General features: G+C 40.5%; 1 protein-coding gene across 3 annotated transcripts in view; it reads right to left on the reverse strand.

Annotated features, from left to right (window-relative positions):
- The window catches only part of spock1 (SPARC (osteonectin), cwcv and kazal like domains proteoglycan 1), a 112,568-nt gene that overhangs the window by 6,294 nt on the left and 85,930 nt on the right, over positions 1-20,344 (reverse strand). For all 3 annotated transcript variants that reach the window (XM_030101481.1, XM_030101466.1, XM_030101474.1), the window contains 4 exons: positions 17,683-17,815; positions 10,887-11,010; positions 632-751; positions 128-349 (listed from right to left, as the gene is read on the reverse strand). In XM_030101481.1, the coding sequence (XP_029957341.1) occupies positions 128-349; positions 632-751; positions 10,887-11,010; positions 17,683-17,815 (599 nt within the window). The remainder of the gene's footprint in view (positions 1-127; positions 350-631; positions 752-10,886; positions 11,011-17,682; positions 17,816-20,344) is intronic.

Raw genomic sequence — 20,344 nt, forward strand, 5'->3', positions numbered from 1 at the left:
AATTATTGTAGGGAACCCTCATCAATGTCACCGAACTCCCCCCCCCCCCCCCCCCCCCCCCCCCCCCGCACTTCCAAAGACTTCTATTTTCAGCAAACTGTGCTTCAGCCGTCCTCCACTCTCTCACCGTCAGGTTTCTGGAAACAGTAGCACCACTCGTTGTTGGACAGCTTGCCATCCTTGAAGGAGTCGCAGGAGTTGAAGAGAGGCTTCATGCACAGCTCGTACTTGTCCAAGTAGATGGCACTCAGCTCTGATTGGTCGAGCAGGAGGTCAAAGTTCATGTCCAACTTGTTGAACATCCAGCCCAGTGAGTCCTTACAGATGGGCAAGATGCTGGTGTCAAAGTCTAGTGGGGGGAAAAAAAAAAAATAGAGACAGTGAGACAAAAAAAAAAAAATCATGCACAATCATACACATTTTAAACCTTTCGAGAAGCACAGTGAGATCTGAGTGTGTGAGTGTTTTCAGTTGCAGAGCTGTAATGTGTTCAGACATGTTGACATTACAGAGAACACAGCCGGGTCACTGTCAACATCAATGCCCGCCCCTCACGAGGAATAAAAAGCCCGTCTGTCTGACAGAGAAAGGACCGCTGACACGTATACATATTGTGAGGAGATGTACTCACGTCCAGTGGCCGAGTCAGAGCTGTCAGAGGATTTGAGGTCTCTGTTGGCGTCGAGGTGAAGAACTCCAAACCAGTCCTTCAGCCTTGCAGCCAGACTGTGTAGCTCGGTGTCAGTGCAAGCTGCACACGTCACACAAACACACACACACACACAAACACAAAATAATGAGGCGAGGTGAACCTGCCAATCTGCGTGCTGTCATCTTATGGAAAAAGCCCCTCCAACAATTCCTTTCTTGCTTCTTATCAAACTTTCATTTCTGCTGTGTACTTCTGCTTTGTATACCTTCAGTTCTCTTCCCTCATCCAACTTTTCTCCTTGAGCAAACACAGTGGAGTGGTAACACACACTCAACTGCTGCTATCTCTTGACGGTTACCATAGGAACCCAATCTGACACGCACATACACATATACAGCAGACACACTGGGGTTTTCACGTCTGCTGTCATTTCTTGCTACTTAGTATTTATTGGTTATTTCCTATTCAAATGAATGGGGTATTTGTGTGGGAAACTATATGCTGCCAGTGATACACATCACCCGTGGACCAAGGTCTGTTTAAATTCATGTTATCTTGCCCTCAAACGGAAAATAAATGGATGCCTTGAGGTGAGGGGCCACTTGATTGCTGTATTTTTTCTTTAGATAAATCTGTGAGGCCTGGTATTTATATGCATCAGACTATTCTGTGCAAGTAAAACAAGACCTGACTAAACACTGTCACGCATGCTGATGCATCTCCCCGACATGCCTCCCAAGGAGAGCACCTGCTGAACAATATATCTAATGATACCCCTTAATTTAAAGTATAAATCAGAAGAAAGAAATCCCTTGGGACTGACAGGGTCTGCCTGCAATTCAAGCAGACCTCTGCCTCTGCCCGTCTAACTCCAAGACTCTGTCTGTCAATCCCCATCCTCCTTTCTTTTTCTCTCCTGCATGTGATTGACATATTTTTTCTCATTCTTTTTTCTTTTGAGAGCTTGATAAATGTGCCTGGAGGACAAGAGCCATTCTCCACCTCGTACCCAGCCTGCCAATCCAAATGCCCTGACTCGGCTGTGGAGGATGGAAAATGCAGAAAGGGGTTGTTAGCATTCCTGTAGCACTCTGATTTCAGAATTGAAACAGTTTCCTTGGTTTCAAAGGTTTTAGTGTTCAACAAGGACTTTATCTGAAAAATAATGTCAATTTTTTTTTTTTGTGGGGGGTGCAACTGTCGCAGTCATACACACACAGCCACACACTCTCAAACTAATAATTCATCCCTTTGAGGAACTTTACACTGACTTCCACTTTCGTCAACCTGTCTTGGAAAAGGCTCGAACCAGTTTGTTTTGACTGGCATGATCATGAAGAGGGCCACTGTTAAAGACACGCACAGAGGTTTTCATCTAAAATGTAACGATTTTCTTAATTAACACCTGATTTGTCCCCATATGGCTGCCAAATCCCTACAATTCAGGTATGTAAACAGATTTTTGCCCCCACAACAAAATATATTGAGATCCACAAACAGATTATACACCAGTATTTACTGAAATACCGATAACAGGGCCGACTGGACGCCATGTAACAACCTGGATTACCCTGTGCTGTCAGTGGATCAAGGCGTCTGCAATATAACATCAAAGGATGTGCGCACTTGCGACACAAATAGCCCTGTGACACACACAAAAGCACAGGCGACACACAGGCACAGACCTGCCACAGACCCAGTGGGAGTTTTTAAGCAGGCCTTCCCATGCTGGGCTGAGAGATAATGGCCTCTCGCTCATTAGAAGAGTTTCTGTTTTTGTTGAGTCATTGTCCTCCTTCCACAGTTGAAACGTGCTCTACGCTCATGCATGTAAACCAAAATACGTCTAAGTACACGGCCGCAGAGACCCCACGGCGCTTTGCAGTTGTATTTTTGGGACTGTGGGTAGCTGCCTCTATAAAACAGAAGATGCCTCAGGTAACAGACAGCAGCCGAGAAAAAGACAAATAACATTTATCTGGCTGGCTAACCCTGTGACATTACCTCTGGAATTCAAAGGTGGTCTGCATGTGTCTGTGTGTGTTGTAATCCTTCAGGACAGGACAGATAACATTTCACAGTGCCCTTCATTTCCACGGTTTGCAGCAGAGAAAGGGATAGCAAAAACACCAACAGAGCAACGCGATCAGTCCTCACATCCTATACCCAACACAAGGTGGAAGTGTCACCAGTTGTATGTTACTGAACATAAAATTGCAAAATTTAATCCTCAGTTCATTCATATGAACACATTTCAGTTTCCCATCAGTCTTCCACCTCACCATCGTGCTTTCAATAGCCACTTACTGCAGCATCCCTTTGCGATTCTTTTGTTGCCTTTGAAAACTTCTTGAATTGCTTGTTCATTTCCAATTTCCCACGCGTTCAGCAACTCTGTCAGTTTACCGAGATTCAGTGTGAGTCACTTATCGTACTCGGACTTACCTAACCCAGTTTCCATCTGTTACTTAGAGGACCACTTTGATCTGTCCCACTCTCCTTTTTCTTTCCTACCTAAATTGCTCTGAGTGCTTCATTTCCCTTTTCCCTCCTTACACATCCCTCCACAGACTCCAGATATCTGTTTTTCCCCCCTACCTTTGATATATATACTCCCTTTGTCCCTCTTCTTATTGCACATTTTCTCCCTCTGACTTGGCTGCTCTCGCCATCTCGTCCCCTCCAGTCTCCTGGCCATTGCACTATGGCCAAGAATGAGTCTCAGCGGAGCCCTCTTATCTTTTTTCTCTGCGTGACTGAAATTGTTTCAGTCAGGTCCGAAGCTGTTGCCTCCGTTGCGAGTCTTTTTTGTAGGGCATTGAGTCAGAGAGGTGAAGTTGACAACATTCACACACTCGGAGGGAACACGCAGAGAAGAAAATGCCCTTCTGCTGCCACTGGACCTGCTGTGTGACTTTCCCACCCCGAAGAAGGGAAAACAGTTCAATCACCTGGAGAAATAATCCTCGTGAATGTAGGATGTATTCCCTCGTTCCTGCTAGAATAATCACAAAATATGTGTAAAATACTGTAGTCATTGATGCTTTTAGCAAATCAGCTGAGTAATTGCAAACTGTCCAGTCTTTGCTCATTTTCTTGTAAAAGTTCAGTCAGATGGTCGGACTGACAAATGAACTGACAGACAATTAAAAGCAAATGCCTGTTCATTTGTTGTATCATGTCTCTGTTGTGCCTTTTTTTTTATTTACTACCCTCTAGCCCCCAACCGATGCAGCAGAACCTCTGAGTCTGTTTATGCAGAGGTTTCTAATGCAGTTTTTCCTCTTCACTGTCACTTGTGCTTTCTCATACGGGATTGTTGTAATTGGCACTATACAAATTGAACTGAATTGAAAAAGAACTGAAGAAAAGTCCCTGACTGGCCAAATAGGCATGTTTTTCAACAGTGAGGAAAAGCTGAGGTCCACTGACTAAAACTCTCGGCACACAGGGACGCTTGTTTCTGTGTTATGTAATCTTATCCATTTTCCTATAAGGGCTGTGTAGAATTTCTGTGAAATCATACATGGTGCATCTGGTGTGTGAAGTATTTACTGGTGCATCATGGCAATCATTATTCAGTCTCAAGTTGCAGTTTGAACAAAACTTCATGGATCAGCACCTTGTTGTGTTTAAGAAACTGGTAGATCCCTCACCTTTGAATGAGTGACTTTCATATTTTTATCAGTAAATGTAACTGTTACTTGCTAAAAAGAGCTATAACTGAAAAGGACAGAAATGGTGTTAATGGAAAAGGGAAAAAAACAAAACAAATAAACAAACAACAACAACAAAAAAAAAAATGTTATTGTTCCAGTGGAGTCTCAACTGGTCAAAGGAATAAATATGATCTTCTGCCAGATTGTCAAAGATCAACTTCCAATCAAAGAACACTTGACAGGGAACCTTTACAGATGCAACTTTCCCCACATAAGAAGCTATTGATCAAACCTGGGGGTCAAATAACAAAAACTGAATCACTGCTTCAAATTCTTCTTCTTTTTCAATCCCTTTATCTCTCACCCAGAATTCCTTGTTTCTGCTGTTTTTTATGCTGGCAGCTGAAAAAAAAAAATCTATCTATCCATCAGTTTTTCTATCCACGAGGCTGTAGAAGAAAATTTACTTGCTGAGTGAGGACAAGTAATGTTAAAGTGCAATACAGTACTGTGTGCATGTGTAGGCAAATCATTGAAAATTTGTATCGAATCGAACATGTGTTAAAAACATGTTTAAATAGATATATACACAGAAATTATAGCTGATCTATTCAATGAAACAAAAAAAGACAATAATATTGAGATAATCTTCTAATGTCTTATGGTTTGGGTCCAGGGTGGGGCCGCAAGGTTTTTATGTTCTCTTTGATTAAAAAGCATCTTTGAATTTGCTGTAAATGAACCTTTTAGCTAGTGACTATCCAAATACAGGCATTAACGAAAAAGTGAAGAAGGAAAACACCACAACCACGAGAACAATGGATGTGCTTCAGTAACATTTACATAATTAAACCATTTAAGTGCATAAAATCTTTGAACCCACATTTGTGGTGTTTGTCAGATTTTTTATTCTCTAAAGCATATTTCACAACAGACATCTCTTTTGTTCTTTTATAGTTGAGCACAAACAAGTGGCAGCCATAAGCAGATGTTGTGATCGTGACTGCCATCACAAGGTGGTTGTGAACCACTTTCCCAAATTAAATATGCTGTCATTTCCTCCGGCTGGTCATAAGATAAATGTGTCCTCCAGACTCAGTAATACATAACTTTAAACATCAGAAGATGTCAGGCTCTGAATTCTTCAATAGGTCGCTTTTATCATCTATAAATGATTAACTAAGTTTGTCTTATGAAACAGAGGGAGTGGTTCTCGATCCAGGCTCTGGAAAGGTGCGTAGTGATCACCTTGAGACATCAGGAGCACGGTCTGATCAGATCAAGATTAAAGGCAGATGGAGAGGAAACGCAGAGTGATGGAAGCGGGGGAGGGAGATGACACTTCTTAACAAGGTAACAGAAGGAGAAAGAAAGGAACTGTGACAGTCAGGCGCAAGAACTGGTGAAGATATAAGGTCAGATTCATTAAAAAGATACAAGGGTATGTTTGATTTTTTTTTGCCCCAAGCTATCAACTTTCCAGAACAATCTCAGTGGCAGCGAGCTGAGGTTAGCCCAGATAATGATCAGTAATACACTGTCTGCACAGACGGGGAGCGAGAAAAGTGGAGATGGAGCTGAGACCGATACAGAATGAGCCGGAGAGGAGGCAAACCAGTTAGCGGAGCAGTTTCAGATGCCTAATTTTAATCAGATCTTAGTGTATCTCGGTGTATGCGGGAGTAAATGATAAATTCGATCGTGGCAGGGTGACATAAACTTCTTAATCTGCAAAATTCTGATTGTAAATGTTGACTTCAAATAAAAAGCGTATGGAAAATCACCATAAAAAATAGCAGCACTAAATAATCAGGATCAAAGCCATTACTACCCCGTCAACTATAACACGCACACACACTTTTTTTTAATAGTGTACAAACAATCAGTTTTGAGAAGCAAGAAATGGGAAAAGAAACTCTCACAAAAATAGTATCACTCCAAGGGTTAAATTAGAATTCATGCAATGTTAGCAGAATGGGGAGAATCGGAAGATCCCTGTTATTCTGAGTCTGGGTTGTTTATGCATTCCTCCAAGGAGGTTACTTCCACTGCTATCCTTGTAGTGATAAATAGCCTAAATACTTTTTTGTGTTGCGTATTCAGAGCAGTTCTAGAAAGAGGGCACAAACAAACAAACAGTGCAACTTCTCTTAAATTCATATTAGTGCTAATTTGGATTATTTTCTAAATAGCTAGCAATGGTGTCCTTGCACCAGTTTTAACAGCAGTCAATTCATTCGGCTAAACGTGGCAAATTTTACCCCCAATTATCATCAGTAAGTGAGAGATATTACCAGCCGTCATTATTTACAAGCTCACTGTTCTGCTAATGCTAATTGTAGTTTATCTCAGCTGGTTATAATTCATGTCAAAATTGCAATGACTGAATGTGTCTCTTTGGGAGGGTTTGCATCAACGTAAGAGCAGGTACCTTGTCAGGAAAACGTAAACATTAGTTGCTTGAGAAAATGACCACTGCCGCTTCAAAAAAAAAAAAAAAAAAAGAAAAGTCAAGATAGTGTCAAAATGTTCCACAAAAACGCTCCACAGGCACTCGTCAGACTGGTCAGCGCTCTGAGAAAAAAAAAAATCCCTGTGCAATTGGCAGGCGTGAGGAGAAGATAGGAAGTGTGGCGGCAGAAGAGAGGAGAGCACAATCTGTCCTCCTGTGCGCTCTCTGTGGAGCGTTCAGACAGGGATGCCAGGAAAAATTTAATTTAGCGAGGGGATTTTGCCCGCTTATCCTCAGTTTCTTTGTTTCGTCAATGTCTTTGTTCAACAGTAGCTGACAGTAAAAGAAATATTATTACTTTTAAAATGTCATTGACCATAACTGCTAGTGACTTGGGCCTTTCCGCACATGAGCCGCTGTATCATCTCGTGCCAGCTCGACTCTTTGTTTTACATGAGGAAGTGATGATATGAAATGTCACAGCAGTTATGCCTTGGGAGGTGACGATGGATCAAATGAAATCCACAGCATCTGTGCTGTAGCCGTAACCTTTGCTGACAAGAAAGCCACAGCAGCGACGGCTCTGCAGCCACATCAGGACTGAATGTTCATTAAGAGGAATTTTAAATAGTCATTAAAACAAAAGATTACAAATGAGCAATTGACACATGCAATTAACCTAATTGTAATCATAATCATTGACATTTTTGGTCTAAATTTTTCCCTCCAAGCTGTGCTTTTCCCTTTCCAACTGAGGATTACAATACAGCAGTGACTTTAGTCTCAGTCATTTCAGACAAATGCCACTTTAGAAATGGCGAAGCACAGTCGCAGTCCTCTGAACAAAGTATTAAAAAAGAAAACTGCCAGAGAGCATGAGAATGCAGAGTTTGAGCTTGAGCCCAGCACTCTGCAAAATGATGGATTAGAGACTCGAGAGGGACAATAAATGAGCAATAGATAGAGATGGGAGAGTATAGAGGAGGAGGAGGAGGAGGGAAGTCTGGGAGAGATGTCACTGACAAACACACCTGTGCCCCACTTTGCTGCAACCACTCTGAAAAATAAAGGTTATTACTGTGACTGACGCAAAGACACTCGGAAATATATTCGAAGCCCAGCACTGAAAAAAAAAAAAAAAATCACATCGCACTCTAAAATAAATAGTATGCTGCTGCATATATTTGACATCTTACAATCATTTAAAAGCATGGCAGTGAATGAGAAAAAGAGGATGAAACGCTGCAGACCGATCGATAAGTGCTGCCTGATGCCTTCACTTAATCACACACATTATACTGATGGTATACAACCGTAGGAGAGTAGACCAGCTCTTTTCCCAGAGTGACTTCTTCCTCATGATTTTGAAGAAAAAAAAAATAACAACAGGATCTACATATAATGTTACATATATCAAACCAATATTTTAAGAAACAAATGTAATGTAATCGAGACCAAATAAAATGTTGAAATAGGCAACAATACTGACGCATGTCTCTGACAGGTTCAAGGGTTATACACATGCGCCTTGAATATATAGCATAAATATTGCTTGGTGCAAAGTATTTACATTTCTATAAAAGAGTCCAATTTTGAACATGAGCCTCAACGTCGACCTGAAATTTTCATCAGCCTAACAATAACAATCTTTCTGCCCACATTCCTGCAAGAAAGTGCTTCTTATTTTTAATGATGGGAAAAATTGTTTTGCTACTCAACCACCTGCCGTAAAACAGACAATGATTAATGAGTGTCTGAAGTCTAAATTTACCTCTTGCTATGGAGAAAATGAGCGAGGGAGCATTAAATGAGCAAAGAGAGATTGGAGGAGGTCGGGGTTTTTAACTCAGGTGTAATCAGTGAAATCAAAGCAGGTGCTTACAATTAGATCTTGATTATTAAGGTGTGGCAAAAGTGCAACTTTGTTGAATTACCTGTAATGAACTGGAATGAATGATGCGGCTTTTTCCTCTTCTTGTGTACAGTGATGCCACTGAAATAATTAAACTCTCCTAAACAGGCTGAATTAATTTGCTCATCATTGATAAGCTGCACAAAATGAGTCGAAGAGCACTAGAGGTAATCATGTCGATGAAAATACCAGAGCAGAGTGAGCTCTCTGGCCCCAGCAAACGTACGCTGGTATGAAAACATGCTAGCTCCTCTGTAAGATTAGGTTTGCTTATTATCAACCGTCTCGCTCACTGCCACTTTAATTGGCTTAGCTCTACCTGTCCGGCTTATTTCCTACTATGTCAGCTCACTGTGAAGCTTTCACCATCAGCCGTCTGCAGAGAGGAGGGTCACAAACACATACTTCACCTCTTGATTTATTTGCACTTTTTCTTCAACTTTTTGTAGCATTCGTACTTATAATAGAATACTTTGACTTCTTTTAGGTATGTAAGGTTAACTTGACAACTTCCATACTGCAGTGATGACTGAAAGGTTACGTTCACATGTTGACATCAATGATATCTAACCATTCCTCCAGTCACTGCGTACACAAAAACAAGCCAGCAAATGGTCCTGTTTTCTGATAAAGTGACGCTTATGGAGCCACAGTTGCAGGCGCAGGTGTTGTGTGAACTGAGATATTTACTAGTCTGGTGTGAATGTTCAAACCCAGCGTGAACCTGTGGCTATCAGTAAACAGAGGAGTGATTGCACATATCAAACTGCTGCAATCTTTTGACTGTTTCCATAGGAACACAGTCTGACACACACTTGTGCACGCACACACGCACGTACGGTGTTTTCCTCACCTACTGCTATCCCCATCTGTTTACCATTTTGTGTTGTTGATCTAATGAGAGATTCTATCAGGTTGAGAGATGACAAACAGACTTCACTCATCTGCGCCACCTCTGAATGCACAAACATTCGGATGCGTTATCTGACAGACAGTCTTAGGACGGGCTGTTTTGCAAAGTACATGAAAGGAGGACGGCCAAGTCGGAAAGACAGAGGGGCGAGACAGAAACAGGAAATGGGGAAAGCCCTTCATAGCAGATTTATACAGTAAAAAATAAGTGTTATGCTGGATGTTGACACTTTGAAAGATCTAGAAATACATTTCCTTTCTTTCCACACAGGCTTTTTTCACTTTGTTCTGTCCAGTGAGACAAGCTCTCAGCAAACCAAACACATAATTATATATTGAGCAAAGACAGAGGGGAATTAATTAGACAGCAGTCAAGTTGGTAAAACACTTCTCTGTAAGCGCATCACTCTCTGTACACGCCATCATTCAGGCTTAAACTAATGGAGGAAGAGTGCAAAATAAAGAGGGAGCTGTCATTAATTAGTAGACACTTTCCTTTTCGATTGAACGTGTCTGATGAAGCTCAGAATCCTTATAAATGCTTCCTAATCACAGAGTGATTAGGAAAGAGGTGCATCAGCATGAAAGGGGCGCGGTGTAAGACAGTAAGAAGAAAGGCAGACCACATCATAGACAGCCAGACGGACTCACAACAAACACACAAAGTAAAACTCCAACACTCCCCCGATTTGGAGAGAAGTCTGTTACAATAACTATCCATCCTTTTCTGTGTTGCTTTCCTTTAGTTTGCAGTTCTACACCACAATCTCTCCATCCATCTGCAGAAATCCTATTTTCATGACAAACAATAAGACACACACAGTCAGTCCATCACTGATCGCTGCAGCTGTCAGAGAATGGGTGGGAGCAATAGGATGGGAGGGAAAGAAAATAACATGAGTAAGGGGAGAGAGCTGACAGGAAAGAAATGGAAACACCGTGAATCACCAGAGAATTTGAGGGATTACCAGTGGAAGCATTTTTGGAAGTTGCTATGAGACACATCGGAGCAATTCGGGTCCTAAAAATGGCCCAGACACAGATAATGTTCTTTAGTCATCCCTTTGTCTTGCCACTTAATCTTACCTTTGCTCCTCCAAGAATCCACTTGTATTCGTTCGTACAGTAAGAGCTCAAATCAAATGCAGCAGTGAGTAGGGCAAGAAGGCTAATGATGTAACAGCTTGGAAATAATGGGAAATCTGCTCTCTATCCCGACATATATTGGTGTTTCTAAGCAGAGGGACGGATTATTCTAGTGAAAACCGGGTATCTAAACATGGAATGTAAAGCACTCACCAGCCTTCTCAGAAGTGGGTGATGGTTTGCTGAATTCCTCCTGGCCAGGCAGGCAAGGACATAGTCCGTCACATTTAACTGAGATCGTTTTCCCAGAAAGGCAACTCTGAAACTCCAATTTGCACTGTGGAAGCAAGCCAAAAAAAAGAAAAAAAAGAAAAAGAAAAAAAAAAAGACACACACACACACACACACACACACACACACACACACACACACACACACACACACACACACACACACACACACACACACACACACACACACACACACGCGTGAATTAGAGCATTATTCTTCCAACATACTGGTTTGAAATCTTAACGAGTGGACAATCACCATTAGTTTTCTTAAGCATATAATAAAGAAAATAACAATAAAGCATGAAAAACAAACCAAAATAAACTGCACACACTTAGTTAACACTCTACCCAGAGCTTTGCTTCCATACTTCAGCCTCATGTCCTGCACAGGCCCACCTTGCAAAGCAGCTCTTCATTACAGTCGTGAGACCTAATTAGTTAAAGATCTTTTACTCAAAAGTGCATTATGCCATGCTTCTACGTTATCTGTCACATTCACACGCTTGCTGGGAATAACTGAGATTTTTTATGTGCTTTGCTTAAGGACACTTCACCATATGGACAAGGTGGAATCGAACCATTATCTGGCAGAAGCCAACTGTTCTCCCAAATGAGCCATTGCCAGGGTCATTTATGCCAAACAGTTTTTTGAATTTCTGCTGAACACAATTTTAAATTATAGTAGAGTCACTAGATAACAGTAAAATAAAAACTAGTTACCTGGAATTCTAACTCATTATATGAAAGTGTCTCACTCAGAGGGGGCCTCTTACTAACAGGCACACATTTGTATGACTGAAGTGTTGCTGTGACACATTAGATGAGCTATTAACGTTGTGTGGGTCGGTCTATTCGTGATTCACTTGTCAGACAGCTGCAAATCAAACTGGGGTGCAGACATATTACAATAGTGTGTTTGAGTCAATCAGTCCAGCATTTGGAGCCACCGGGGTTCACATGAGGACAAAACAACTTTTGGTCGTCAGGCAGAACTCACCATGACACCTCTTCTCCAAAGAAACACATAGAAAGCAATAAAAAAGTCAGAAAGCAGCAAAAAACAGCTGGCGTATACAACCTACAAGGGCACAGCTGCAGACAGGTCTTATAAAGGTAACTTTTATTTAGTGCCGTGAATAAATTACAGGTACGGCGAGTGCAGGCTGATGGTGAAGGCTCCAGCAGTCAGACATCCGTCGTGTTGCTGTCAGGACGGCTGAGTTTAGATGTAATCAGGAGCTTCTACTTTACAAAAGAGGAAGGTTTAAAAAGTCACCATTGAGGCAATAGTTTTAGTTAACACTAAAAAAATAAAGTTGTTTTTTAACAGAAGTAAAAACCCAATGAGCTCATGAAAATCTCTGTAATTGTTACAGTGCTATTGTTATTTTTATAAGAGCAATCACCTACTGTGTTACTGGCAAAAGCAGTGGTATTACGGTCATGTGTTAATTCATGATGTGCTACTCCCAACACTGACGCTTAGTCCTGACTAGGAAGACAGAAAAAAGGGTTTACGCTAATCAGTTAACGGTAGGATTTTTAAGTGCATGTCATGTCTGGTGACAGACGCAGTGGAAACACAACAAAACACAGTTAGATTGTCAAATTTGCTTTTGTTATTTATGTAGTACATTAAACAAGGACTCAGATTGAATGATGGAGGGGAAAAAGAAAAGAAAATTGTACTCTGTCAGTGTGCCGTGGCATCACATCTTGACGTTTAATCTAAAGTAAGTCTCGAAGTGACGTGATATAGAGATGAGGTGAAGCTACAAGTGTGATAGGATCACTCCAGCACATCTTGCATGTTTTATTTCTACGCTGTGGCTTCACTTCAGTGTGTGCGCCCTCTCTGAAAAATAGCATTATTATGGGATGGCATTAGTGGGATGGCATTTTTAAATCACATTTCTTTTAATTAAAAAACAAAACAAAAACAAAACAAAAACAAAAAAAAAAACAACTTTGGTGTGGAGTGGAGTATTTATTTTGAGGAAGATTCCAATTAAGGGGAGCATTTATGTATTCTGAGCTCTGACAAGAAACAACCCAACAACCCAGAACAAGCCAGAATTACTAACAGATTAAACTTCTAAGACATATCTTTGTCTTAATAATATTATTTAACTGAACATAAACCATGCGTATGACAGGTATGACGACTACAGTCTCATTCATAATGACCTCCCTGCCTGACTTCCACTGTCAAAGCCGAGCCCCCTAATTAGCCCGGGGATGTTTTTTTCTTACCTGCTGGATCCTAACAGCCAGCTAGAACAAAATCTTCTCATGTAATCCTAATAAGGAAGTTAACCATAAACAGAAATTTGTTTCTCAGCAGGGACAAACTATGTACTACCCTCCCCCCCCCTCCTCTGAGATAGAGCCTCTTGAGATAAATGTTTCTGAGCCAGTATTGGTCACTTGTCTTGAAGAACAGATTTGTCCGTTAGACGGTCAGGTGCAGAGAAACACATGTGACATTAGACACAGAGATGCCCAGTGACATTCTATTATTCAGACCAGTACAAACCCAATCCAACACCAAAACAAGAAGGAATACTTTCAATTTAACAGTATAAATCTCATTTCAGGTAAGCGAGGGCTAAGAAATTGTTTGGACTAGTCGGAGGAAAGAAATCCAATTACAAGACCCTTCCAAAAGGAATAATGAAAACTGAAATGAGTTATGTTAATTCTGTTTGCAAGACGATGACGACAGGATTTGTCACCGTGAGACCATGACTGTGCATAAACATCATGTCGTGCCGTTCTCCAGCTTAGCCTTATCCTGCCGGCACATTCATTTCCCACGTTCCAATTCAAATCCATCATATCCTCCCTGTCACCTCTTCGATAGCCCTGCTAATGTTGCCTAATGAAATTTGTTGACAAAGGAACAGCGCTCTGTCCTGTTCGCACCATATTGAATTAGCTGTCGGAGACAGAGAGCGGGAGCAAGAGGGAACGCTTAGGAAATGGATGACCTTCTCCAGTCACTGTCAGCACACTGAGAGGCCCCATGAATCTTTATGTTTGCCTCTCCTCAGGGGTTAATGTGGTTTTGATGAAACAGTATTTTAACACCTGACTTGGTCAAGTTAAAATAGGAGAGGAGAGGAGAGGAGAGGAAGAGAAAAGGAGCCACGAGGAGAAAGGATGATTCAAGAGGAGGGAAGTAATGGATTTAACTTAGTGGGCTGAAGCCTCTCCGGAGCTGAGAGCACTGTCCTCCTAATAGGATATTGAGTGTGTGTGAGAGAGAGTGTGTGTGTGGTTATGATGAGGGAGGCATGTAATGTAATAATAAAACATGAATAAGCCAGAGACCAGCAGCTCACTGGTGAGCGGAGTTCAGGGTGGGCCGCTGGGAGCCATCACTCCACCCGCTAACTGAAGCCCTCCACCTCTTTCACAACACAGACACACTAACCACAGCCACCCACATTTTCTTGTCTTTCATTTGTGATCCTTTGCGCAGGCAGGTAAGTCTTAAAGAAGCCAGACATCTGGATTTTCTCAGACACCAAACATCATGAATTTGTGTCACCTGTTCAACGGCTTATCAATCAATCACATACCCAGAGCACGCTGCATTCATCCATGTAGACATGGTCGAATGAAGATCAAACCAGACGCACCAGTCTGTTTCAGTGTTTTAGTCTACTTCACAAACTTGTTGATCTACTGGGATTTTCATGCACAATTATCCCTGGTTTAACAATGAATGTTTCAAAAAGTTGCATGTGCCAAAATGCCTTATTGTTGATAGAGGTCAGAGGAGAATGACCAGACTGGTTGAAGATGATTGATCCATCCTGCCTTGTATCATTTGGTTTCAGCTATTGGTGATGGTGTATCAGTGTTGGGAATGTTCATTTTGCATACTATGGGTCCCACTGATCATTGTTTCAACACTGCAGCCACCCTAAGTACTGTTACAGACCATTTACATGCTTTTAATGTCACATTCTACCATTGTGTTACTAATACCGGCAGCTGGATAGCAAAAGATATTAGATTAAATTGGTTAAAATATTTGATGAAATTTCAGTTATCAAACAACTTTTTGAAACCATGACAATGAGTGACCAGATTTCAGTCCAAAACAGCAATTTCAGGGTATTGTTGGAAAGTATTCACAAGATAGACATTCAGTCCACACTTCTGCAGTATCTGTGTAAAGCTGGTTGATATGGACCGAGATCTCTGAAGATTGTTTTTAACACCTTTTTGAACCTATGGCACGATGGATGAAGACACCAACCTGCAAGGTTTGTCTAATGTTTTGGCTGGTGTCTTTATATTGAGCTCTATCTAATGTGTGTGAACGCGCCCGCCTCCCTGGCTCTGTCTGCTTTAGGTGCAGTTACTGAGAATTAGCCTTGGTCTATCTGGTTTAATGTTGCTGTGAGGCTTTCCCTCACCTTGACTGGAGGATCAACTTCAGCTGAAAAGATGAGCTTAAAGACTGGACTTTTCTGATTCTTTCTGGTCCTTCGCTTCATCTTTTTTCTTTTGGTACCTTTGTGCAACTTCACTTCACCAAACATGACTTTCAAGGCTTCTCTGCCTCCATCACACACCGACAAGTGATCTGGCATCTTGTGCATTAAAACCGTGTTGCTTTATAAACGGCTGCTATGCGTTGTGTCGTCAATTTGGCTGGCGTCCTCAGACAGCCTCTTAAGGCAGGAAAGTGCGGTATTTTACATCTTTACATTTCTTCGTCTCATTTGCAACCAAGGATAAGCTGAGCAAGGTGAGTTATTACTTTAGAAGGACTGACGATAACCCCCAACGGCTGTGGCAATTTAAAATATAACAGAGGAGGTTATCTTTACATACTGCATGTAGATTTTAAGCTGTAGTCTAGATGCCTAATACTGACTTAATCAAAAGGAATATGAATCTTCAGAGATCTTGATATAAAATGTACTGTATTTCTGATTCAGATACAAAAATATGTCATTTTCTTTGCATGGGTGACTGATATGAATGCCACACTGTCTAAATCTTATACAGATCATGACATAAGTGAATAAAACTAGAAGTTGCTGGGGGGACATTGCGCCGACATTAATATTTAGAGGAGCTCTGGGCAGTTGGACCGGTGGACCAAACAAATGAGTGGTCAGCAGCTGTTTACTTCCTGTTTAAAATGCAGTGTTGTTTTTGTCAGCATGGAAAGGATGGCTCCTTAACCTTGTAAACACAATTATTATTCTGACAACATAGCAAACCATGGCAAAGCACTTACATTAGATTAAACTAATGAATTTATAACACAGTTTTAAGAAAGTACATGCAGGCTGTATATGAAGACCATATTCCTATATTCTAGAAAGGCTGTTGTCGTTACACAATAGCAAGAAGTACATACTGAAATGAATTATGTTACATGAATAATATTCGTACGTTGAGCACAAAAGAACATGGGAATGGTTCAACAAAAGGTTTTCTTTCTGGGTAAAGCGTCTTCTCGAGCACTATCACGCTTTTGAGGAATGTCCCTGATGTTGAAATTATCAAGTGGTATTAAGGTGGTGACAAAAAACTGCTGGTGACCTGAGAGCTCATAGACCACGGTACTTTATTTCTGCCAATATTCCTGTCACAAGGACTTTGATTCAACTGTGTGAAACACTCAGGAGAGGCCCTCTATGGCAATTTGTATGAGGTTTCAGTATTCTTCTGTTTCACTCTTGACAACCAAATGACTGAATACAAGGACACCAAGATAATATGAAAGAGGATGTCAATAAGAATCTACAGGCTGTTAGACCAAGGACAGAGTCTGGCTTCTTTATGCCTTTTTCTGCCATGTGGTATCAATCTTCACACTCCTCAATCTCATCGTCCTCTTCTACACTTCCTGCTCAACTATTAGAAAGGTGAAGCATCTGCAGTCTTTTTCTTTACTCTTAGGAGATCAATAAAACAGTTTGGTTAGTTGATGTAGAAGCAAAAAAAAAAAAAAAAAAAAGGTAGATAATCTGACTCACACCGAGGTACAATTCTAACCTTTATTTAATTCATTTTTTAAAATTTTGTTCCTTTTAAAATTACAAGTCACCAATGGGTACATCTGCAAATTCATTTAAATCTTTCTATTGAGATTTCTTTGTTGTACTCGTTTGAAATAAAATTCTTACTTTATATTTTCATTTGATTCCAAACAAATTGCCACATTATAATCAGATATGCTCAAAATACAAAAAACATCCAGATGTTTTGCCACAAAAGAATGCTTAACCAAAAATATCTCCTATTTACTATGCAGCCAAACATGGGTAAAAAATAACTCGTTCTTTGACTAATTTGAGAGGAAGACATTGAATTTCATGTTTTCAGTATAATAATACTTTTCTTCGTAATTAAATTCAAACTAACAGGAGAATATATTGAAATCTAAAGGGGAAAAACAGAAATTGAGAGAGAAAGAAGGAGAAGCGAAACGGCAGAGTTGTGAAAAAAAAAACGGGAGGGTACATGAAAGGACAATTAAAAGAACATCTATCACGTCCAGTGTCTAAACCATAAATTACATAATTCAGCAGCTGTTTAAGTCCCGTCACCTGCCGTGTCCTGTCCTTGCTTTTATGGTTGACAAACTAAACTATTGATAAATCATTGTCATTCAGAAAGCACGATATCAGGACGACACACTGAAAGTTAAAGAGAGAAGGATGAATGGAAAAGGGATATTTCACCTTGGAGGAATAGGTGTGCCCGTCAGAGCCGCACACGGGAGTCGACTGCAGCGCCGAGCAAAGCCTGCATTTTCCATGTGGACCAGCTTCAGGCCTGTGCTTGTGGCTCACGCTGCCTTTCCTGGCTTTCACACTGAGGAGGAAAGAAGCATGACTTTATTCTAAAAAAGCAGTGAATGAATTTATTTAAAAGTAATGCTCGCTCAATGTAATCTTCCCATTAACATCAAATGAAGAACAGCATGGCGAATCTTCGGTGGAAGCTTGAGTGCATGTTAATTTATCCAGTCAGGTGAGCGCAAAGATGATTCCTCAGGTGTGAAAGTATTCTAACCAACCTTCAAATCATTTGAGAAGAATGAGTAACACATAAGGTCAAGCAATCCACTCATCTACAACTATTTCACGGTTCAATACAATTTTCTTCTAGACGTGTCTTGAATGTTGGGATTGCTGCAGCTGATCCCAGCTAACTGTGAAGCGGAGAAAACCATCAAAGGCAAAGTTAAGTCATGTATTCACAGGGAGAACATTCAAACTCACTCATTCCGCGCTGGAGGCGACATCTATGCTCTCTAAGAGCACGTCAGCCATGTTTTTGTTTTCTCTAATGTGAGACTTACCCACTGAGCTCCACTGCCACGGCAGCAGATGAGCGCTGATAAATGAAACCATGTCATCAAGTACGTTATAACAGCAGTGCGATGAAACAGCCTGCTGCATCATCTCATCTGCACAATACGAAGGGTGGGACGCGCCAAAGAAATCTGCGTCTGCATCACAAATATTCATTGAGAGGGACAGCTCCACAAATCAGAGCTGACAGACACTCCACTTCCTTTTTTTCTTAAAGAGACGCAGTCTCTCTCTCACTCCCCTCCGAACCCTCACATACCAGCGTACTCCATGCTGAGCGTCTCTATATTCCTCTAATCTGGAAAGTACGGATCCGACTGCACTCCACCATCTTCACAGCAGGACCGAGATGCTCACAAATTAACGCTGTAAGCCTCCGTGATGCTTTTTGAATTGCTGCTGATGTAGATTGTCTAAGCCTGCAGCTAAACGTTGGATCCCAATAAGTGCAGTTGTTTTACAAAACTCCATCGACTTTAAGATGACAACTAACTTCTGATGTGTCGACACTTGTTAGTATTTTTAGAAAATGAATTTGCTCATGGATTGCGGTTAAAGAAACATTGAAATTTGTAAATGACGCTCAAAAGCAGTGGATAACATGCTGTACAGAATATATTTGTTTGACCTTTTATATTTGTTATGTCATGCTCACTTAACCCGCTGTTCAATTTATTGTTTTGTGTCTCGGCTCAGTTCAAACCTTGTCATCCCAAAAGCTAAAAGAAGGATTGGGAGAGGCAGGGGATGCTTCTTTTGTCTGTGTGATAGTTTTTACAAAAAATCATGATGAAAAAGAATGAGTGAAATTTAAAACTACTAAGAAGTTTACTTTTAAATAACAGAATTAAAAAAAAAACTGAATGGAATGCAAATTGAAGACAAAATAGAGGTTATATATAAACATGTATCCAACTCAAAATGTTTCTACACGACTGTCATCAAAGTGACGAGTGTGTAAAATCTAGGTTTTCCAGTTTGGTTCACAGCTGTTACACCTCTCATTCTCAATGTTTGGATTTGTTCTCTGTAATACCACTGGATATGTGTTAGTTTCAATTTCAACAGTCAATTCAATTCAAAGAGATACAGTGTATTATAATCCAAAGCCTCAGTCAGTATGAATACTGGGAAGACACTGATTCCAGGTGAATAATTTGACATATTAAGCAGCAAATAGAACTTGTAATTATAGCAACAGAAGAAAATGGATTAAACCCATGATTCTTAGCAACTAATGACTTGAGGAAATCAATTAAACACAAGACAGACACAAAAAAAAACCCTCGCATGTCTTTTTGGAGAAATGCTTCTTGAACTGAAAAATTGAAAAACCTTAAAATTGGCAATGGTTGAGAACACAAACAAATTGGGTGGTGACAGAGCAAACACTGTGATTAAAATTAATTGGTGGTGAGAATATGTATGCGTATCTCTGACACTAAGCCGTGCTGGCATCAAGCAAAAATCACTGAGTAACTGAATTTAAATGGTTTTCACATTAGTTATTCATTTATTTACCTGAAGCTAAACTGGTCGTACAGTAGATACTGAGTATGCAATGTACTCATGTTACTTTAACTGACTGCAATAGTTACATGTATCTGAAAAAGAGTGCTGTCATGGTGTTAAATGTTAAGTTATCATGAGTGTTTGGCATTGTAACTTTGAAAAAAAATAGTTTACTACAATATTTTACATTTCTTAATTATGCAAGTTGGTTTACTGTGCTACTGACAAATTATGAAAGTTTACTCCAAAATATGATAAAGACCATTTGTTGATGCTTTGTGAGATAACAGCTGTAAAACATTTTCTTGTCTGGGATAGGATAGCTGCTGTCCTGGGTCATCTTTGACACAGCTCCATCAGTATTTCTTTTGGTTTAATGTCTGAATTGTAGGCAGATTATTTTGGTCTCTTAGCTCTTTTACTGTGAAGCCTTGCTGTTGTGATTAATGTTGTACACTGTCTCGTGTTGTCTCGCCTTGAATTGCGAGTTCTTTATGGTGTAAAAGCTGTTTTA

Source organism: Salarias fasciatus, chromosome 2 (assembly GCF_902148845.1).
Source record: "Salarias fasciatus chromosome 2, fSalaFa1.1, whole genome shotgun sequence".
NCBI classification, from domain to species: domain Eukaryota; kingdom Metazoa; phylum Chordata; class Actinopteri; order Blenniiformes; family Blenniidae; genus Salarias; species Salarias fasciatus.